Below are 21,349 nucleotides of genomic sequence, written 5' to 3'. Positions count from 1 at the left end.
ATTCATCAACTCCCATTCACCAACTCATTTAATTTAAGTATTAAATTAGCATTTAAATTTAAATTAAAATTATATGAAAATAAAAAATAGTAATCCTCTTGCAAATTTTTTGTTAGTCCTGTGACGAAAAATGCCCATGTGTCACGTGGGTTTCAATTTAGACCTCGACATTATCAATATAGTCATTCACAGGTAATTAAATTTAATTAAAATAGTTAGTTAAAAAAATACAAATTAGAAAATCCTAGTTAAATTTAATTAAGATTTTGAATTACAAAATAAAAATAAAAAATATGAACCAAATTATTGTTTTTAAATATTAATTATAGTAAAAAAAACCACATCCTTTTCATCATCTTCATCTTTTGGAATCCTAACCCAACTCATACCCTCCCTGAAGTCTCAACGCCACCCAGCCACCATCGATCCAAAACTGCGACCACCCTCGTCAAGAGTCGCGGATTGTAGGCTCTGTTTCTTCAAGCTTGCTCTCCAAATATTATTTCATCCACAAAGGTTCAATCAGGTAGGTAATATGCAGGCTTTCCTCTTCTAATCATCCCAATTGGTGACACATGGACATTTTCCGTCCCAGGGACTAATGGAAATTTTGCAAGAGGACTACTATGACCGACAGTTGTAATTTTATGGGTTTTTAAAGTCATTTATGGAGTTCAAGGGCGAAAGTGCCCGACCCCTACACTTTCAAGGACCATTTAGACGATTCACTAAATGGTGTCTCATGATTAAGGCATTGTCTACAATGAACGAAGAAAATTTAATTTGTACAAGAATCCGTTTTCACTAGGTACACGTTAGAATTGTCCTTTTAATTGACTTCAAACTATTTTAGCACAATATTAGTCAAATACATTTTACCTTAAAAATTGTATTTAAGCATAAAAGTTGAAAATTCACAACCATTTAAACATGCCTCAAATAGCCAAAGATATGTTTTTGAGGGTTTTATTATAAACATGCCTCACAATCATTAATCAGTCTCATATTCGTTTATTGTGTTGAACGTGCGGGGAGAGATGAATCTCACAGCTATCGGCTGTGGAGAAACTTTAGTTAAGAAATTTTTTTGCCAAAAATATATATAATTAAGTGAGTTTCAACATATGTACTGTTCTCTTATAGCTCTAAACATAAATGATCGTTTTCTTATTTTATAATTTGGCCACTATGTAAGTGTTATTTTTTTTTTGGACAAAGATAAAAGGTTTCATTCATGATGGGTCATGCCCAGGACAAACAAAACAAAGGCCGAAGCCCAAAGCAAAAGCTAAAAATGCATAGCCCCTAGAATAGACAATTAGAGCAAACGGCTAGCTTAGCTGTAGAAACAAAGTACAAAGACTCCAACATGTAAACAAGTCAAAGTACTTTTCCAAAAATAAGACACTGATAGAAGTGCAGCCTAGGATAGAGAGAGAAAAGCTCAGAACTTTTGAGGAGAGAAAGAAGGAAACCGAGCTTTCCTTGTACACATCTTGAGGACCACAAATTAGGCTCCATCTTGATTTAGGCACTGGAGTAAACGAGGAGGAGGATTCCATAGCCATAAGGGTGGAAGAGAACCAGAACCAGCTAACTGAGCAAGAGTATGGGCAGAAGCGTTGCCCTCTCTCGGAGTCCATATGAAGCTCCATTCAGGAAAAGCACTTTTCTAGGAGGTAATATCATGTATGATATTTGCAATTTGGCCTAAGTTCCTCTCCTTTCTGCAGGCTTCAATTAACAATTGATTATCTGATTCAAAAACCACCTTTTTCAGATCCAAGTTCTGGGCAACAATCACTGCCTCTCTAAGGATTAGAGCTTCTGCCACAAGGGGGAATTAGCATACAATTTCCTTGCAGATCCACACGTTACCGAGCCCTGATGGTCTCTGAAGATGAACCCACCTGCTGCTTTGTGATTGTGCGGGGAGAAAGCTGCATCAGAGTTAGCTTTAACGAAGTCAGGTGAGGGTTTGATCCAACGGCGTGTTTCTCTAACTTGTGGAATTTCTCTTGGTGTCTGGGGAGTCTGCTGAATGACTGGGCTTATCTCAGAATGAAGATTGGCTGTTTGAAGAAGACAAGTGTTTGGGTTGGGGACTTGGCCTTCAAAGATAAACCTATTTCTTGTTTTCCATATTTCCCAGAGAAGTACACAGAGATAAGAAACTGATTTATCTGCTTCCTGATGCAGGGTATTGATAGCTCTGAAGGTGTCCTCTAGCCAGGTTGCAAATATGAGAAGATTAGTACCATCTGTTGAGAGAGAAAGGGGAAAATCGAACCAAACTAGTCTAGTCCACTCACATAGGAGTAAGGCATGATTAATGTCCTCAGAGCCTTGGCCACAGATGGAGCAAAGGTCATCTCTTCCCATATTTCTTCTTTTAAGATTTCTTTTTACTGGTAAAGCATTGTTACATGCTTTCCACAAAAAGGTTTTGATTTTTTGGGGAATTTTTGCCCCCCATATTGTGCGCCACAGGAATTTGGTAGGGTGATTGGAGCTAATGGCTGTTGAAAGATTTGCATCAGCTGCTTCCTTAGCTGTTCTGTATCCAGATTTAACCGTGTAATCTTCTGAAGGTACATAAGGCCAGTAGAGTGTATCTTTTGCATCTGAAAAGCTGAAAGGGGTTTGGAGTATCTTCCCCACATCCGTAGAAGGGAGCAATTGCATTATAGTGTTCACTTTCCATTTCAGTTCATCATTGTCTAGCAAGCCATTTACCTTAAGATGCGTTGGGCCATCCTGTAGCCTTTCACAAGAAGAGAGCCACCTGTGAGTCATGATATCCACTTGACTCCCATTCCCAATATTCCATCTACCATGTTCAAGAAGAAGGTCTCTCCCATAAAGAAGACTGGACCAGGACAACGAGGAATTTCTCCTTTTCTTTGCTGCAAGCAACTCTTCATTGGGAAAATATATACCCTTTATCACTTTGACCCACAAGGCATCCGATGATTGCACAGCTTTCCATGCTTGTTTAGCTAATAAAGCCTGGTTCATAAGTTCAAAGTCCTTAAAACCCATTCCTCCCTTGTCTTTGCTCTGAGTTAGAAAGTGCCAATTCTTTCAGTGGATGCCCCTTTCTTTCTGCCCCTTCCACCAAAATTGGGCAACTTTTGAACATATTTGTTTGCAGAAGTTTTTGGGGAACCGAAGAATAGCCATGGCGTATCTGGGAATTGCTTGTAATACGGCTTTGATCAAAATCTCCTTGCCAGCTTGATTTAAAAGAACACCCTTCCAACCCTTGATTTTACTAAGAATTCTATCTTTAATCCACTGAAGTGAGTGAGATTTTGATCGTCCCCATTCGGCTGGCATTCCAAGATAGAGTCCAGGGTTGGACCAAACTTGTAACCCCAAAATGCTGGCAAGAGTGCTCTTCTTGTCATTAGCCAGAGATCTACCACCTATAAGACCTGATTTGTGGAGATTCACTCTTTGACCTGAGGCTTTTGAGAAAATATTCAAGATACGCTTAAGCTCATACATCTCATGATTCTCAGCCTTGGTAAAGAGTATAGGATCGTCTGCAAAGAGAAGATGAGTAAGAGCAGGTGAAGTAGGGGCCAATCGGAGGCCTTGGAGATTTCCCATGTTAAAGCTGTTTTGAATAAGAAGAGAAAGGACTTCCATAGTGAAGAGGAAGAGATAAGGGGAAAAGGGGTCCCCTTGTCTCAACCCTCTTTGAGGAAGAAGCTTAGGTCCCACCACACCATTGATCTTGTAATTATAAGAGACCCCTGAGACCAAAATCATGATCATTTTAACCCAATTGGTGCTGAAACCGAAAGCTAGCAAAGAGCTTTCTAAGAATTTCCATTCAACTCGATCATAAGCTTTGTTCATGTCAAGCTTTATGATTGAGTGATTTCTGCCAAGTGCACCCGGTCTGTTTATAGCATGGAAAGCTTCCTGCACAATCAGTAAATTATCTTGAATCTGTCTTCCTTGAATAAAGCCACTTTGCATAGGAGAGATGAGATCTGGCATGGCATCCTTAAGTCTAGCTACAAAGATTTTTGAGATAACTTTATAGAGGAAGGTGCAACAACTGATGGGCCTAAACTGATTGATGGATTCTGGGTGGGGGACTTTTGGAATAAGTGTCACAAGAGTCTCATTAATTTCATTGGGAATCTCAGCTCTTTCAAAAAAAGCCAAGATCGCCTAAGTTACACTATCCTTAACCACATCCCAATTTTTCTGGTAGAACAGACCATTCATCCCATCAATGCCCGGGGCTTTGAGGTCTCCAAGAGAAAAAACAACAGCCTTAATTTCTTCTGAAGTTACCTGAGATTCAAGCTTTTGATTCAGATCTTGAGAGACTAAGGAAGGAACAACATTTAGGCACTCTTGCAAGAATTGGGGTGGTGTGGAGGTATACAACTCATGGAAAAAATCAAAAGCAGCGATGTTTATGTTATGCTGCCTTTCCACCCAGGTTCCTCTCAAATCCTTCATCTTTAAAATTCTATTATAGTCTCTTCTTTGAACAATTGAAGCATGAAAAAAACTTGTGTTATTGTCTTCCCATTTTAGCCATTTTACTCTAGAGCGTTGGTTCCAATTAATTTCTTCTTGTTTCCACAGCAGTTTAATATCTTTATGGATTTATTGAAGCTCATTCCACTTCTCCTCATCTAGGTGATCATTTTGGAGCTCTAGGGCCCTTTTCTTTAACAACTCAATTTCACGGTCAGCTCTCTTAAATTTACCTTGGCTCCAAGAGGTTAAAGAGAGTTTGCAGTTCTGAGTTCTGTCAATGGTAGGGCATTCCTCATCCTCTTGCCACTTAGCCTCATACTTAAAAAGCTTAGAAGCTTTATAAGATGGTTTAAGCTTTAAAAAGATAGGAGAATGGTCAGAACTGATCATAGGCAAAACTGAACCTGAAGAGTTTGGATAAAGGGATCTCCACGGCCAATTCACTAAGATCCTGTCCAATTTCTCCTTAGTAACATTACCTTGCCTTGGATTACTACACCATGTGAAATTACAGCCCTTCAAGTCCATATCCATAAGATCAGCATTGTCTAGAACCGAACGAAACAAATCAATCTGGGAAAGAGGATGATCCCTGAGTCCTTGTTTCTCATGCTGAGCTAAAATCTCATTAAATTCCCCAATACAACACACCAGGGGGTACCATCATCTCTGTAGAGGTCCAGAAGAGTAGGCCAAAAAAGTCTTCTTTGACTAAAAATAGGAGGATCATAAATAAAGGAACAGTTCCAAGTCAAATTAGGTGATTTGTCAACAATGGTGGTATGTATGAGATTAATAGTAGAAAGCTTGATTGTGACATCTAGAGAATCTTTCCAATACAAGCAAAGTCCCCCTGCTGTTCCTATAGACTCAACACAAAACATATGAGGAAAATTCAAAATGGTTTTAAAACGGGTAGCTCTTTCTAAATGGGCTATGGTTTCCATTAAAAAGAGTAAAGACGCCTGGAACTTTCGGCATAAATCCTTAAGTTCCCTAATCGTCGGAGGAGCCGCCATCCCCCGACAATTCCAGCTTAGTAGACTCATTTGGCTGTTGGGGGCATGGGTAGGCCCGCCTCCTCAGCCGTGTCCAAGGTTAGTCTTGGAAGATCCATAAGAATAGGATTACAAATTCTGAGCTTCATTCTACCTTGCTGTGATAACTGATTGGTACATCCTTCTAACGGACTCTTTTTGTTTTTCAGGGATAAGGAAGATGAAATAACAGCAACCAGGTTGTCCTCAACCACGGTTTCCAGAGCTAGGGGGTATGTGTTTCTTTGTCATCTTCTGGTAGATCTACAAAATATTGGTTATTGACTAGCTCTCTCTTTTTGCATGTTTGAGCAGCTTGAGTTTCCAAGGTATTCTCCAAAGAGGGAGGTAAATGTGACAAGTCCTCAATATCTTTTTGCACATTGGTAAAGTCTGAATTTCTGACACTATCTTTATTCCTTTGAGCAATATTGACCTCTTGATTTTCTATGATAGGATTTGGGCTCTTCAGAGTAACCACTGGGCAATCCAAGAGGGAGTTATCAGTTCTTTCCCCGAGGTGCTCAAGGGGGGATGTGAGAGAAATTATGGCTTGTGGAGGATAATTAAAGCACTGCTCAGAATGAGGGAATTTTGACACCAAATTGGTGACAGGACCAGAAAAGAAGCCATAGGTAGCTTGGTACCAGAGTATCCCCCCATGCTGTTTATCTCATCTTCTCTTTCCTTCAAGTCTTGTTCAGACACCCGGATAGTAGTTCTCAGAGGGCCCGAAACATGCGGGGCAAGCAAGGTATTCTGTTGGGCCACTTGACACTCTGTGATACTAGAATTGCATTGATTTGGACTAGTGGCCTGATCATCCCTACAGGACACAGTGTTGATAACCTGTGATAGATTGTGACTTTGATGTACTACAGTGGATAGCTAGGGCTCCACAGTCACTGTAGTGTTATCTGCGGGAGTAGCAGAGAGATTGCTCTGCCTTCGTAGGTGCCCTGTAGTTGTTATGAGTAACCGAGGGATCCATATGGGCTGAGTTTTTAGACTGCATTGGGGTCCTTGATTGAAAAGCCCTGGAGGCTATTATTGAATCCAGAGATCTTGCTGTAGCTACCCATAGACTTGGACCATATCTTGGGATTTTTGGATTGTTGATTGCCATAGTCTTGAGGGAATTGCAGAACTTTTGCTCATGACCAATTTTTCCACATTTGAAATAGAACCCTTGAAGCTTTTCATAGCGGAGAGAAACCCAGACTTTCGGCAAGCTCTTCCTTGGGATCCAGAAACCGGTGGGTATAGGCTTATCTGTGTTGAGCCATACCTTAGCTCTAAAGAAATGGCGAAGCATGTTACCTTCAACACAAGGATTTTCAACTTCAATAAGTTCTCCAATAAAGGTAGTTATTTTTGCAATATTATCTATTGACATTGCATCAAGTAGTAAGCCATGAATTTGTACCCAGAAAGCTACCAAGTTATATTTGACCTCATGAACAGCCATTTGGGGGTCCCATTTTTGAAGACTAAGAATATTTCCCATAACACTCCATGGCCCCTCATCATATACTCTTTGTGCCGTAGTATCAGAATCAAAAGTAAAGAGCAAGCAATTAATGCCCATGTCAGCCATATGTAGGTCATTAAGATTCCCCCAAGCTTTTTGTAGAATAGATCTCATAGCATTTTTGTTAATAGATTTATCGGATAGTAATTTACCAATAAGCATGCGTTTGGCTAAAGCTATACCTACAAGTTCATCAGTTTGTAGATCTAGGGTTATACCCTCTAGAGAGAAAGATTCCTCATTCATCATTGCTGGTGAATTAGCAGAGGACTCAGCTTGATTTGACGTATGAGGTGTGGTTGACAAGGAAGGATGCGACGGGGAATCTATCCTCACCGGGGTCCTCAGTGTCAGATCTGGAGTTGTTGGAGACGTCATAAGGTGCCAGAGAAAGAGGAGACAAAAAGCTTAATAATCGAGGAGAAGAAACGTGGGTGGGCACAACACAAAACCCACAGCCACTGTTTCCACAAAAAAAGCACACAGAAATAAATGAAAAGGCTACAGCCAAAGCTGTCCCTTTTACACTACTCTCCAGGAAAAATGAGAGAAAAACTCCAGAAGATTTGGAGAAATAACTCTTCTTAGGGTAGACTCAAAGGGGAATTGACTGGTCATAGACCCAAAACCAAAAACCCTAGCAGAGCGGAGTATACTCTAAAAGAGAAATTGACCAAAGAGAGTAAGTGTTATTTTCTACATTTATATTTTTTGTCAACGTGCATGAAAAGCTGTATAGATAAAAGCCCAAAGCATGTTGGGCCAAAGAACATGAAGAGACAAACTTGTAGGAAAAATGATCAAGACCGAGGATTGCAGAGTGAGATGGGCTCCATGGGGCTAAAGGTGCTCCAGATTCCAGATTGCATCAACTCTTATCTGCATTGACAAAAAAAAAAACTCTTATCTGCAAGATATCTTAATCAGCATTTATATGTACACCATTCCACATCTGTAATTTGCGACAATATTTTACCAGCACTATTATAGGGTTTATTTTCAATAGACTTTACAATTTTTTATGGTAAAAAACCGTCACAAACTGTCTATATTGAGTGACTCATTGTCAATGTATTTTATTATTCATATCTCTTTTCTTATTGCCTATAGAATAATTTAATATTTTTTGGACGAGATATGGCCTTAGTCGTAGGCCTTCAACTATGTGAATATGTTAGTCGATCGTGTGGAAAATTTCTCAACCACTCACTTTATAAAAGCTGCTGTTTATATATGACCTAGGTTGATTAATACTCACCAATAAGTACATTGACAAAGTAGTCACACAGATGACTCACGTCTAAGGTTGTAGATTTTCTCGCCAACCTAGTGGAGCCTATAAAGTGGAGATTATCATCTAAATTATGTAGATATTCGAATGTCTCGAGGAAATGGGATTATTCTAAGGTGTCCAAAACCAGAACATCCGTTCACACGACAAGAATATTAAGCCCATGAAGAAAAAGAATCTGCAATTTTCAAGAGAAATAATTAAAAGCAGCTAATTTTTTCAGAAGTATAAGACTTATATTTGGGTTGACGGAACAATATAATGAAAGTTATAAATTTTTCATCTCATTTTACTCCCTACCGTCAATCTAAATATAGCCTAAACAACGCGATGAGATGAACAAAACCATTGTTTTTAACAAGGAGTGGAGTGGGTTATGGATATCAGTGTGGTATAGTGTGTCCATTTCCAGAATGTGAAGTGAGTAGTACTGTTGGATCGTGATTATCTTTGAAGGAGAGCCACCAGCTTGCTTTCAATGCTTTTGCCAAGACCCTACAGGTCCTGTGAAGTTATTGGAAGTTCCTGGTTTTTCACTTTGGGTGTTAGCTTTAGTTTCTATTTTCCCTTGCTTTTCTCCTGTTGCTGGTAAAAGTTCTGGCTATTAGTTTCTCTTCTTTTTTCGTTTTTCCTTCTTTGTAAATTTATGGTTTGAAGTACACCTAGTACTTCCTTCAATATATTAATTTTGCCTACCAAAAAAAAAAGTGTGGCATAGTCCAAAATACTTTAAGGCAATATGTTGAGTTTCTAACGCTCACACTTATAAATCATTATTTTTCCATCTAATTATTCAATGTGAGACAATCAGTTTTAATAAATTACTATAAAAAAGTTATTTTAATTCATATATATATATATATATATATATCATTAGTTTCGATCATTTTTAGGTATCTACGATCGTATAATAATTTCAATTGTAACATTATTAACATTAATTCCAACAAGATATCCATTTTCACTTACTCACTTTTTGTTTACGAGTTTATCAGTTCCGATCTACATGTCTATTTCATAGGGGCAAATCAGCTCTTTTATGAGTTAACCTAGTTCCACTTGGGGCAACTCTAACGCTATGTTTATCCTAACTCGTAACTTTTTATCAATATTGACGATTAAGACATGATTGTAACTGCAATTTAAAACCTTTGCATTCTCATCATAATTTTACCTTTAGGCTTGCTGGAAATTAAAAAGTATATCTATCATGTTATGATGCAGGTTTATTCATATATTATTATCTTTCAATAAATATCATCTGACCGAGTTGGAGATGTTTTAATTTGATAATTCGTCAGAGGGCTGAAGAAACTTTAATTTTTTTCCCCACTGGCTGGATATAAAACTACCCTATTTCATAAAACAAAACAAAGTAGTTAAAAGTTTAGGACTCCTGTTAATAGCATATTCCAGAGAGACTACCATGTTACATTTTGAGCAAGATTCATGAATTGCTATCCAAACAATTAAACTAGGGGGTTTCTCGATCTGACATAGTAAAATGAGCCTCGAGCGTTGAGTGTGTGTATATGATATTAGCTTATATAGATTAGAATAATAAGGACTTAAAGCATCATTTATTGGCTTACAAGAGACAAGTTTTGCTAACTGGATAGGAGACCAAAAGTGGGACAAGCTCAGGGCCTATAACTTTTCTTCCAGCAACTATTATGTAATGAATTTCATTAAATGTTATGCTAACAGTAATCTCCGAAATGCGATGATTATTTGTCCTCAGTCCAGTTGAATTCCATGTCCACACTGACTGAGGTTGAAGATTTCATGACACTAACTAGAAAAGAAACACGTGAAGGTAACAGTTCAAGTGTAAGAGAATCTTTGGCGCATATGAGTTATTAGTCTAGTATTATTTAATTTAATTTGTATAAAAATGTTGTTTCCTTCTTGTGCTTGCCACTAGCTTTTCCAATTGATAATTATTAGTCATGCACAATCTAAATTTTATGCATGTTTTGTGTTGGAAACCATAGAAAATTAAAAGGAGGAATACAACTAACAACACAAGAATATGATGTGAAAATTGGCAATGGTGAACTTTTTCAAAATATACTTTAATTTCCCTACTTTTTTCTTCATTCATATATCAACATGTTACTTTATTCTGTTTATACCGTACTAGATCTTGCAATAGGTAAAATATCTAAAGACATGCTTGCATAAAATAATCTGAGGGAACCCTCATGGACTTCAAAGAAAAATGAGCATCAAACTATACGTCCACAATTTATTTTCATTTCTTACCCCCCCACAATTTATTCACACAAGCTAGGAATCCAATTTTTCCCAGGAAAATTTATGATATAAAAATGATATAATTTCGTGTATATGTCCTTGAATATATCTTGAACGAATTTTGAGCAGTACTCAATTCAACTGGAGGGATATATATGATCTGCTAGCGCTTGTGTTTGAGGATTTATGCGTAAGTACTCATGCATTCCTGTCAGGCTTGTAGACTAATAAAAGGAAGCTTTAGACAAGTTATTAATTAGATCAGGGGTTCCATGCATCTAATCACAATAGTCAAAAACATCGGCAAATAATGTCGTTACCCCTTTTGTCAAGCATCAGTTGTGTCTGAGATAAGATAATCACAAAGACAAACATTTTGTCATAGTTAACTCTAACAGGATGAATCACTTCAACAATTTACACAACAATTTTGACATTTTATTACACTTCTTTACACAACAATTTTCACATTTTATTATACTTCTAAAACAGCAATTTACATGCGAAACTGTGATAACAGATCATATGGAGCTCAAATACTGCGGTTCTGTATATCACCACAGTAAATAAGTGCACTTATTACCTCGAAAACCGAAATCAATCTCAGTTAATTTTTTTTTTGAGGTTAATGAATATGCACCGTCAGTGTAAACACTGACATCCAATCAATGTTTGCCACGTAGGAGAGAGAGTTATACATTCATTATTAATTTTAATTAAAATAAAAACATATTTACTTATTTGGCAGAATTCAATTGGATGTCAGTGTAAAACAATGTATATCCATTAAATTCTTTTTGTTTTACTTTTTTTTTAAATGTTACTACGGTTTAATATTGATTATTTGTAAACACCAAAAACAAAACCCTATTTGGCAAGCTCTTCCCCACGTTCATTTTGCCTCTATTCGTCCCAAATCTTGCAGAGGTCATCATAGTTGCTGGAGACGATGACAAGGTTAGAGCGAGCGGGGTAGACCTTAAGACACTGCCAGATTTGACATCCAAAACCCTAACAATCATGGATGAGGGAGCTGGTATGGACGTCCTAGAGGTAGATAGTTTTGTTTCTAGAGGCGAATATGAGGGAGAAGGAATCAAAGGAGAACGTGAGGTCAGAGACTCCCTAGTTGTGACCTTCATACAACTTCATTAGGGAGAGGGTGACATTATCAGAGGTGGTGAAGATGAATGGGCAGAGGGTCTTCTTGGCTGAGCTGGAGGCGAAGATACGTCCATCAAAGGAGAATTTAATGGCTGAGACGGTGTGCTTGTGGTCGTTTAGGGTTTGGGAAATTGTCATTACAAGAGTAGTTTGCTTTAGCATAAAAAATTAGGGTCGACTACTGATGCTATTTTGGCCAATTAATGTCGGTGAAACCAACAGAAAGTCAGCGAGAGGGAGGAAAACATAAGAAAGAACTTTTGTTTAGCGTTAGAATATATGACGCTAATTTTATTCAGTTAAGTAGCATTTAGAGTTGACGATGACAAACACTAAAATCTCTGAACATCGTAATGTTCAATCGTAAACAAATAGCGGCATCTAAATATCGACGCTACTTTTACCGTCCACCTTAGCGTCGAATATAACCGACACTAATGTTCGTGTGTATACTACTCATTTTGTGGGTGTCGGCCTAGCCAACACTTATAGCCATAGATTTCTCCACCTAGGCTTCATTACAAGCCTCCCTCTTCAGCATTATCCAAAACATCATTTTCAACCTTCCTCTGCCCCTCTCGTTGGTATGCCGCTCCTTTACCTCACTCTCTATCATCGCCCCTTCCCCCTCATCTTCATCTTCCTCCCCTCCTCTTCACCTTCATCTGATGTCCCTCAACCCTCACCGTCCTCTGTCGCCTCTTACCCTAACCCACGCCCTCGTTCTCACCCTCCTCCGGCGCCATAAGTCGCCTCCCTCCCTCCTCCTCTACAGTTCCCACTCTTTCCCCCAGCTCCTCCCTCATTCTCCACCATCTTCACCTTCTTTATCGATCTCTCTCAACCACCAGATCCTCCTCCCTCAAAACTTGTTTAGCTTGGGAGACTCGATTGTTTATACTCAAATTTTGATATTTAAACCCTTTAAGCAGGTTCTTTATTGATCTTTATTGTTTTGTTGGTTGAATCAGGTTTCCCACACCACTTATTTGATGAAATGAAACAACTCTAACTCTGATTGTTTTACTTAGGATATCTGCTTATTTATATATGAAAGTGTTGGAGTTATGTGTAAATGAAGATAATTCTTTTCTTTGGATAAGAAAATTAGTGTATGTAATGAAGAAAAAGTTATAAAAATGATACACCCCTGTCGTGTCAATACAACTTAATTTGTCGTACAAACTATGCCAATCAAGGTCATGCACCATCATTGGAGACAAGGTGAACCGAGCAATCTCATTTCCGGAAGAACAAGTTCCTTGTGAGTAGCTTAAATCTAAATAAGCAACTCCCACCATCAATGCTCCTATATATATGCTAAAATTAATTTGCAGAAAAAACATTTAATTAATAAACCAGCTGTTTTTTCTTAATGCATGGTAGACAAATCCTTGATATAAAAATATGACTAGCTCGTTGGAAGTAATTGTGCGTTTCTGAAAGCTTATGTTATATATGTATTAAAAGGAGAGACAGGCATCCTCGCTCGACTTTAATACGATACTTTCTTCTGTTACAATTGGTAAATAAAGTGTCTACTCCTCATATTGCTGGTCAGGTTGCAAAAGCAATTGGACTTAAGAAAAATGTGAAGACTCACATTCCTAGCATAAAGCGACAAATCTAAGTAACATGCTAAGCCCACTAAATTCACACACAGTATTTTCTGTATCATTATATAAGGGCAAACATAGATGTGCATGCTCAGCTATAAGCAGCAAGTTCTGCAGTACACGACATTCAACCATGGACCCAAGAATCTCCTTCTCACATGACTTTGTGGTTGGCCAACAACCAATGAAGCATGAAAACATATACAGAGAAGCTCCTGTCTCTTCGGATTTCGAGTTTTCTGTCAAGAACTATTCTATGATACCAGCTGATGAAGTGTTTTCTCAGGGCATGCTTTTGCCTCTCAATAAGAAGGTGACTTTAAGGGATGAACTGCTTGTCAATGATGACTATGGGAAGGATTTACCAAGATTATCAAAGAGTTATTCAAGCCGGTGGAAGGAGCGATTCGGCCTCAAAAGGATTGGATCTAAAAAAGAGAAGCATAAGAGTGATGGCTTTCTGCAGAGAGATACAACTGTAAACAAAGCCAGTTAAATATTGTATGTTCTTCTATCCATCTCTGATCTCTTCTTTTTATTCTATGCCTCAGTTACTTAGTTAGTATTGTTTGAATCATTTTTCAAACATTCATAATCACTTAATTTCTCTTCCATTTGATTTTGGCAAATTTTTTCACATCTTTCTGTCAAATTACTAATCATATATATACTTCACTTCTCATTCTTCTATTTCTATCTTATGATCACTCCGGGGTGTGGCGTGAAATTGAGATGTGTGAAGTATTATTTTCCAATAGGAATACTGTTCCTCTTTACATTTCTACCCATATCCAATTTTAACAGCTCCTTTTGTTATCACAGGAACTGTTTTTATGAAGGTGTGTAAGTTGCAGATGCAAGTGAAGTTCATGGGAGAAAATTTCATTTCTCAAGGAGAGATCGATGGTGTAATTGTATCAGTATCTTAAGGCATTAGTTGTTAGAATTTAACCCCTCGACTCCACCTTAGTAGTAGAAAGACAGTGCCTAGCTGTAACATGTATTTTGATCTTTGTACAAAAATTTGAAGTTGAAGAACTCCCATGAGTTAAGGAGTTGTTTGTGTAATGCATCCACTAGTTGATATCTAGTAATTTCGTAGCTACTTAGCTAGCTAGTTGTTATTTATTTGTCTCGATCTGCAAGTGCCAGGCATCTTCCCCTTCCACTGCGAATTCTCCAATATAGCTTTGATATCATCCTGATCTAGATTTTTTTTTTCTCATGTTTTAATTGTTATCCTTTTGGGAAGGGGAAATTCTCTCAATAACTTCCTTCAATGAAGAGCAAGTCTGAACAATTCACCAAAAAGAACAAGCCGAGTTTCAAGAACATACATGCATGAATCCTTTTTTCACTCGGCTATGTAATTTAACAACCCTAATAGTTCGACTATAAATCTATAATAGTTTGTCTACCATGGAGATTCACATTTAGTTTGTACAAGTTAAAAGTGTTTGTCTGTAAAAAAAACATATTATAAATAATATATACTAAATGTTCAATAGAAAAAACATAGTTTATAGTAACAAATTTTTAGACCAGTTTATCCGACTAGTTTTTCTTGATCTACACATAACTATTGTACTATCATTCGTTTACAATGCCTAGTGGTGCTTGAAGACTAGTCAAACTAATTAAATCAAAAAACTAAACACAGCACTTTAAATCAATAGGAGAAAGCCAATGATTTTTTTAATTTCTACGATCACATAACATAAAAATAATCAAACAGAATTAACACTTTAAGAGTGTTAATAGTGTATCATAATTAAATAAAATATCTTCATAAAATAATTAAGTGAGAATTACATAATGAGATTAAACCAAGAAATGATAAGGGTGCCATAAATTTATAAATTACTTTTGCATGTAATACAAAATATTATTTAAAAAAATTTATAAAAGCTTGGAGGGGCCATGGCAGGGTTGAAACCCCCTCTGGCTCCGCTCATGTATTGGTGAAATAAGATAGAAGCCAACCACACCCACTTATCATACACACTTGTAGCAGATCGAGGTGCGAAACATATATGTTTCATCTTCACCAATGACCATTGCCTACCGGTCTAGCACCTATAAATTACTTTCAAAAGCTTCTCTTCAATATCAATTGGGATTTTAGAATCAATTCTAGAAGGATTTCGAAACATACAATAAGTCGTGGAAGTCTTCATACCACAACTTTGCAATCATCACTAATCTCTGCATGTTTTTGCATCCCTTTCAACCATTCTAGAAGAACGAGATGCTGCTTAAGCCTTTTGATCTTGTAAGATACGTTCATAGCATGGAATTCCATCTTCCATGGAGATTGTTCTTATTAAAGGTAGATCCTGCCTTTTCAGCAGCATCAACTTGTCCTTGATTTGGGATGTTCCATAGAAATAGGACTGTCCTCCCTATGAAATCTTTTTCTTCTTCAATCTTACATCATTTGATAACGATTATCGTGCCATCATAATTAAGCAAATTGATACCATGATGATATATCATGCTGGTGTCAAATAAGAAATGATAATGGAATACAGTAAATAAAACTGGTGTTATATCAATGAAAAATAGACACACAGGTTTGCTACTAGTAGCAAAACAAACTTCTTACACAAAATTCTGTGATAGAGATGGGAAACAGAAATGAAAAGGGGCGAAGTGAGGTAGCAGTAGCACCTGGGTGCACTCCAAAAATATACACATGATGGGATGAAGATCCTTGTAGACATATAATAATCTAATACAGACAAGAAGCAAATCAACCAAAAATAAAGAGATTTTGCTACAATAAGAGATTTATCCCAACCCTATATTCTTAAGCCACAGAAGAATAGACTCAATTACCCACAAGGAGTAAGTTTCGAGTTTCCTGCACCCCGCGGATTCTCATCCTTCCAATCATCCAAAGCTCTTGCTCTCTCCTGTGCATCATCATCATCCTCATCCTCATCATCGTCTTCCCCTGGCTTTGACTTCTTCTCCTTGTACCAAGATGAATTGGCTTCTTCCATGAGTCTGACATTGTTCTCTTGCCATTTATTCATTATTTCCATTTCTTTAAGCCCGGCTTCCTCAATGCTCATAGTTGGCATCCTTCATAAAATATTTTACTTAGCATATCAAAAAATGTAATCAGAGTATAAAGTTCTTCCTTGGCCTAAACAATGTTCCCAAGGATTTTCTATAAACAAAACTCTTAGGCAACTATTAGCATCAATCATTGGCAGCGAATGGTGTCCTGTTCTTACTCATCCTCTATCATTCATGGGCAATAGAACAAAACTACAAGGAAAAAAACTTTATTTCCTCTCAGGCATACTCTATTCAAGGAATCTTTTATGTTTCCCCATTCCAAATTATTATTAACTACACTAAATGTGCATTTGATTGATAGATGGGATAATAATGTACCTATGACTGGGTTGGAAGACCTGAGCAGCCACTCTTTCTCTCTCCGTTACGAAACGTCCATTGATAAGGCTGGCTGGTCCAAATATTAGTGGTTGGTGTTTGTGATCATGGGCCTGTGAAGCTTTTGCTCTTCCTTCTAGGACATCTTGAGCAAAAGTGGCACAAGTGATTGGTTGTGATGGCTTAGTGTACTGTGCACGAACCGCAGAATCACGATGCCATGCCTCTGCTTTCATGGCACGTTCGTCAAGAACTTCCTTCGAGAACTCCTTATCCCCCTCCTAAAACATGGCAAAACCACAAGAAGCAATGAATAAAATCAAATTTGAGCCTACAAAAATGTACAGTTTCCCATTCCTCTTCTAAACAGAAAATGTCCAATATGTTCTATTATATGTGCTAGAAAGCGTAATAATCCAGAATTAGCTTGTAAAGTGTGCTACCATGTCCTACCAAAGTATTAATTTCTGCTACATTATAACTTTCAACTCATCAACATTAGATAAAGTACTGAAGATTTTCAGTGTAAATGTTTAACATCACTATGAGATAGTGGCAACAGGTCCACAGCCAACAGCCAAGGTAATATAGTGTTTCATGAAGTATCACACACCAAGCAGTTTCCTACCTTGGATTGTCTATCCTTTACCGCAAGAAGCATCTCTTCCTCTTTCTTTAACATTTCCAGCAGATCCAATGCCTGAACATTGCGATATAGATAAGTAGAATGGAAATAGAAGCTTTAACAATATAGAGAAAAAAGATAGAAGTTTCAATAATGGAAAGAGAAATTGTTGCATAAATCTGAACCAACCTTACATATCGCCAAAGATATGGTAGTATTCCAAGCCTGAAAGAAAAGGAAAAGAAAATAAATAAATGGAACAATGATCAGATGCTGTTCCTGTTTACAGAAATCAGAATTATGCAACTCACATACGCACAACATTGAAACAAAAGCTGCATAAATAAATGCTTTTGAGGATGTGATACAGTCAGAGTAATATGTAGAGATTTAAGCTGAATTTAAGCTTATCTAATGGAAGGTTAATCAATCAGGAAATAACAAATTTTCAGGGATACAGTCATATAGAATAAGCTCACAAAATAAAGCATCAGTAACAGAATATAGCCACATTACGCTAAAATAAGTACAACATATTAAGACACAAACCTCTCTTTCTTCTTCTCCATCATCATCCAATTCTTCTTCCTCTCCTGCCTCAACAGGGGTGGACAAGGCAGCTGCTTTAGTAGAACGCCCACGCCGTTCCTTTCGCTCTTTTATTTCCAACAGCTTAGATTCAGCAGCTTTTTTACGTTTAAATCTAGCAATCTGCACAACAACATACAAAATATTCACTAATTTGTGAGCATTATTCACAGATAAACTGTCTGTGGGGGTTAGTTAGTAGTTACAAGTGGGGATAGTTAGTTGGAGTAATATAAATAAGAGATGATACTGCTTTTGGGGGTATCTTGTTTGCTGTAAGGAAAATTAGGGAGAGTCCTGGTCTCTCAAATACCAGCGATTTGTGTAGTTTTCATGTCATTCTTTCAATAAAATTCAGTACTTCTCTTTGGTCATAGCTGGTACCAATCAATTATGATACTCATCCTTAAAAGTTTCTTTTCCAATTTTCATTTCAATGTAATGAAGGGAAAAAAGAGTTAAAATTTGCTAGATTCTATTAAAAAAATCAAGGCATATACTTTCAATAAATATATACGGAAAAAAACACCTTTCGGGCCCTCTGATCAGCAACAGATTTTGGTGCCCCTTGCGTATAAGATTCCAACTCCTCTTTTGGGACAAGCTCCATAGCTTCACAAAATGAGATAAATTCCTACAAAAGGTACTGTTTTGGTAAGCTTCAATCAAAGGGGATTAATTATAAAGAATGTTCACAAATTTAAGAGGAAAAGTGCATTTTATTTGCATCGACTGTTAGGGGAGGGGGTTCCTTTCCACACATTAGCTCTCACCTTTAGTTTTGCCTGCGAAGCCTTTACAATCTGTATCCTGTCATCCTGTGCTATTTGTTCAGTCAACTCAGCAAGATAAAACGGCACCTGAGGGAATTTTTATGTAAAATTAATAAAATAGTAAAAGGATATCAATATTAATTGCTCAGTTATCCAACCCACCAAAAAAAGAAATGTTCAGTTATCCTCAATCATCAGTAGTTAAAAGTCAAAACGAATGAAAGCATTGCACAGGAGGAGCATATGTCCAGCTTTCTACATTTATAGGCATCCATGACATCCTCATACTTAGATGAAATAAGTAGGGGTAAATGGATATTGATGCTATAATTTATTTATAAATACTAACTTCACAGTACAAACTTTTCACTTTCCCTTCAAGTAATGTAAACACCATTTCTGATGAACTTATTCCATTAGAATATCCACCACTAAATCTACTAGGAAACTGAATTGTGGGTGAGCATGACAAGTGGGTACTTTGGCTAACCAATATATATTTCACTTCACCTTCAAAGGAAGCTCAAAATAGAGCCATATACCCATATCAGCCAATATATTCCTTCCAGGGACAAATAGCATCATAAGTTACTAAACTGAAGCAGGACACCAAACAACCTGTATCTATCTTTTCTAGTAGAATGCAATACAATTATAAACAGTCCGAACTCCGAACAGCAAATTTAAATAGAATTAGAACATGATTCGCAGTTTACTGGGTCATAGCGCCTTCCATGTTCAGTTTTGATATAACTAGAGGTAGAAGAAGTTTCAAGTACGGGACTGAAATAATCTTCTAAAATTAATTGTCCTTAAATTTGGTTTTGTTGATAACAGACTCGCAGCATGAACGGTGAACCTGTTGTGGTTAAACGCACAAAAATATTTAACCTATATTAGGATCAGTTTGTAAGGTGGAACATCATAGAGTTGAACGGAATAGAGACTATTCTCTACATGGTTTGGATAATATAAAGTTAATCTAACTGCACGAATTAATTACTATAGCTCCTTAGAAGAAATTCTCATGTAAAATGTATGCTTAATGGCCAAGCTTTTACTATAAAGCATTATAAAGTTAATCTAACTTCACAAATTAAATTATTGTCTTACAAGTTATGTTTTGATGTGCTGGTATATTACTGTTAAAGTACATAAACTTCTCCAATTCCATGGGGGAGAGGGATTTGGACCCCTCCCATCCCATCAAGCCGATTCGATCAGCCGAAACACTATCAAACAGATGGCTCATGGCCCTAACAAATCCACTATAACCCACATACTATTCATTTCTCTTCAGCACATAAATTCATTGCACAGAATGTTTGAGACAACTTCCAATCCTCCCAGAATCACTTCTTCCCCAAATGTGCAAACTTACTTAGGTTTCCAAACATACACTAATCTAAAAATGAAGACATATATCTAAGAATTGTCACACCAATAACGCAAACAACGATCAATAAAAAATTCAGCAAAAATAAAAATAAAAAATAAAAACAATTTGACAAGAAAGAACAAGTACCAGAATGTACTTAAGGTTGCCGGTGCTGATATCCTCTTTGGTTTCATTAGCAGAGAACAAACCGAGCTTATTAACCATGTCCTCACATTTCTGTAACGTCTCGTAACCCTTCTTCACAAGCTCCTGAACAAATCGAACAAAGAGACTCAAAAGCATGGTCAAAGAACAGAAAATCCAAAAAAACAACAACATGGAGCGGAAGGAAGAAGTACCTGATCGGCACCGGATTCCGTGGCGGTGGCGTGGATCTCCCGGGCTTGCTCAAACAGCGCCGGTAACGGCAACTCCTCCACTCTGGTAGTATCGCCCATCGCTGAATGAAATCAACAGCACCCGGAGACAGAGGCGGAGCCAGGATTATTTGAAGACGAACGGCGTGACGGCGGTGGCCGGCGAACGGACGAAGGAAGGAAGAAGAAAGTGGGTTCAACAGTGTGTGTCAGGGTGCTGGTGTGTGCGACTGAACGGAGATTGTTTTTATATATTATGCTGTGAAAAAAAAAAAATCAAACCCTTCGGGTCGGTTCTAATATGGAGCACCAGATGGATGGTGCACGGGCAAACCACCACCAGTCGGTTGCGTCTAAGGCGAACTACCGAATAGGTAGTGGTTCAAAAATGCACCACCGTTACATAAATTTGTTTTTTAATGAATGGTCTAGAATAGATCCTTTAATTTAGACTTGTTCAAATATGATTGTACTCATGGAATAAACATCGATGATTGTTTTCTAATATTATTATTATTATTTTTATTTTTATTTTTATTTGGTGTTAGTGTGTATGTGATTGTTTGAATAAAATGTTCATAAATAAATGAACGTTTGAATGTAAACCTTACTTTTAAAAGTAATTATAAAATTAAATTAATCAAGAAGATGAGAGGTAAGTCTTCATCGAAAGTTATTATTTTATGCGATATGAAATTAACAAATCATTAGTAATGACTATTATTTTATGCGATAGAAAATTATTATCATAAAAAAAATTAAGAGAAGAGAATGAGTATTTCTTGATTAATTGAGGTTA

General features: G+C 37.2%; 3 protein-coding genes across 11 annotated transcripts; 2 read left to right on the top strand and 1 right to left on the bottom strand.

The window, feature by feature from the left end:
• Positions 1-1,370: 1,370 nt before the first annotated feature.
• Positions 1,371-8,165, top strand: LOC130714522 (uncharacterized). Of its 9 annotated transcripts, none has more exons than XR_009011314.1 (8): positions 1,376-1,679; positions 1,781-2,097; positions 2,200-2,367; positions 2,491-4,465; positions 4,669-4,789; positions 5,717-5,779; positions 5,862-5,932; positions 6,003-8,165. XR_009011314.1 is itself a non-coding variant. In XM_057564427.1 (4 exons), exons 1-4 carry the CDS (start codon positions 5,410-5,412, stop codon positions 6,142-6,144), a joined length of 435 nt encoding a protein of 144 aa, XP_057420410.1. In that variant the 5' UTR covers positions 4,796-5,409; the 3' UTR covers positions 6,145-8,165. The 9 variants fall into 9 exon arrangements, 1 of the variants encoding a protein (XP_057420410.1); XR_009011313.1 differs by having other exon boundaries at positions 1,377-1,679; positions 5,862-5,894; XR_009011310.1 differs by lacking the exon at positions 4,669-4,789 and having other exon boundaries at positions 1,378-1,679; positions 5,862-5,894.
• A 5,372-nt stretch (positions 8,166-13,537) lies between these two features.
• Positions 13,538-13,900, top strand: LOC130712247 (uncharacterized). Its single transcript, XM_057562080.1, has one exon. The coding sequence runs from the start codon at positions 13,538-13,540 to the stop codon at positions 13,898-13,900; it is 363 nt and encodes a 120-aa protein (XP_057418063.1).
• Positions 13,901-15,930: 2,030 nt separating this feature from the next.
• LOC130713777 (PP2A regulatory subunit TAP46) lies at positions 15,931-20,795 on the bottom strand. Its single transcript, XM_057563576.1, has 9 exons — positions 20,533-20,795; positions 20,321-20,443; positions 18,796-18,882; positions 18,552-18,656; positions 17,984-18,145; positions 17,624-17,659; positions 17,438-17,509; positions 16,810-17,090; positions 15,931-16,491 (listed from the first exon to the last, which is right to left on the bottom strand). The coding sequence occupies exons 1-9, from the start codon at positions 20,629-20,631 to the stop codon at positions 16,239-16,241; spliced, it is 1,218 nt and encodes a 405-aa protein (XP_057419559.1). The 5' UTR covers positions 20,632-20,795; the 3' UTR covers positions 15,931-16,238.
• Between the last annotated feature and the right edge of the window lie 554 nt (positions 20,796-21,349).

The sequence above is a fragment of the Lotus japonicus genome, chromosome 4 (genome assembly GCF_012489685.1).
Source record: "Lotus japonicus ecotype B-129 chromosome 4, LjGifu_v1.2".
In the NCBI taxonomy this organism is placed as follows: domain Eukaryota; kingdom Viridiplantae; phylum Streptophyta; class Magnoliopsida; order Fabales; family Fabaceae; genus Lotus; species Lotus japonicus.
Note: the sequence above shows the minus strand (reverse complement) of the source record. Positions and strands in the feature narration are given on the sequence as shown.

Bases quoted from the DNA above. Each gene is read 5' to 3' on its own strand.
- LOC130714522 (XM_057564427.1), top strand. From the start codon at position 5,410: ATGGTTTTAAAACGGGTAGCTCTTTCTAAATGGGCTATGGTTTCCATT. The intron at 5,607-5,716 runs GTTAGTCTTGGA...TTTGTTTTTCAG, and splicing joins CCTCCTCAGCCGTGTCCAAG to GGATAAGGAAGATGAAATAA. The intron at 5,895-6,002 runs GTAAATGTGACA...TTTCTATGATAG, and splicing joins GGTATTCTCCAAAGAGGGAG to GATTTGGGCTCTTCAGAGTA.
- LOC130712247 (XM_057562080.1), top strand. From the start codon at position 13,538: ATGGACCCAAGAATCTCCTTCTCACATGACTTTGTGGTTGGCCAACAA.
- LOC130713777 (XM_057563576.1), bottom strand. From the start codon at position 20,631: ATGGGCGATACTACCAGAGTGGAGGAGTTGCCGTTACCGGCGCTGTTT. The intron at 18,883-20,320 runs GTACTTGTTCTT...AAATTCCCTCAG, and splicing joins GCAACCTTAAGTACATTCTG to GTGCCGTTTTATCTTGCTGA. The intron at 16,492-16,809 runs GTACATTATTAT...TATTTTATGAAG, and splicing joins GTCTTCCAACCCAGTCATAG to GATGCCAACTATGAGCATTG.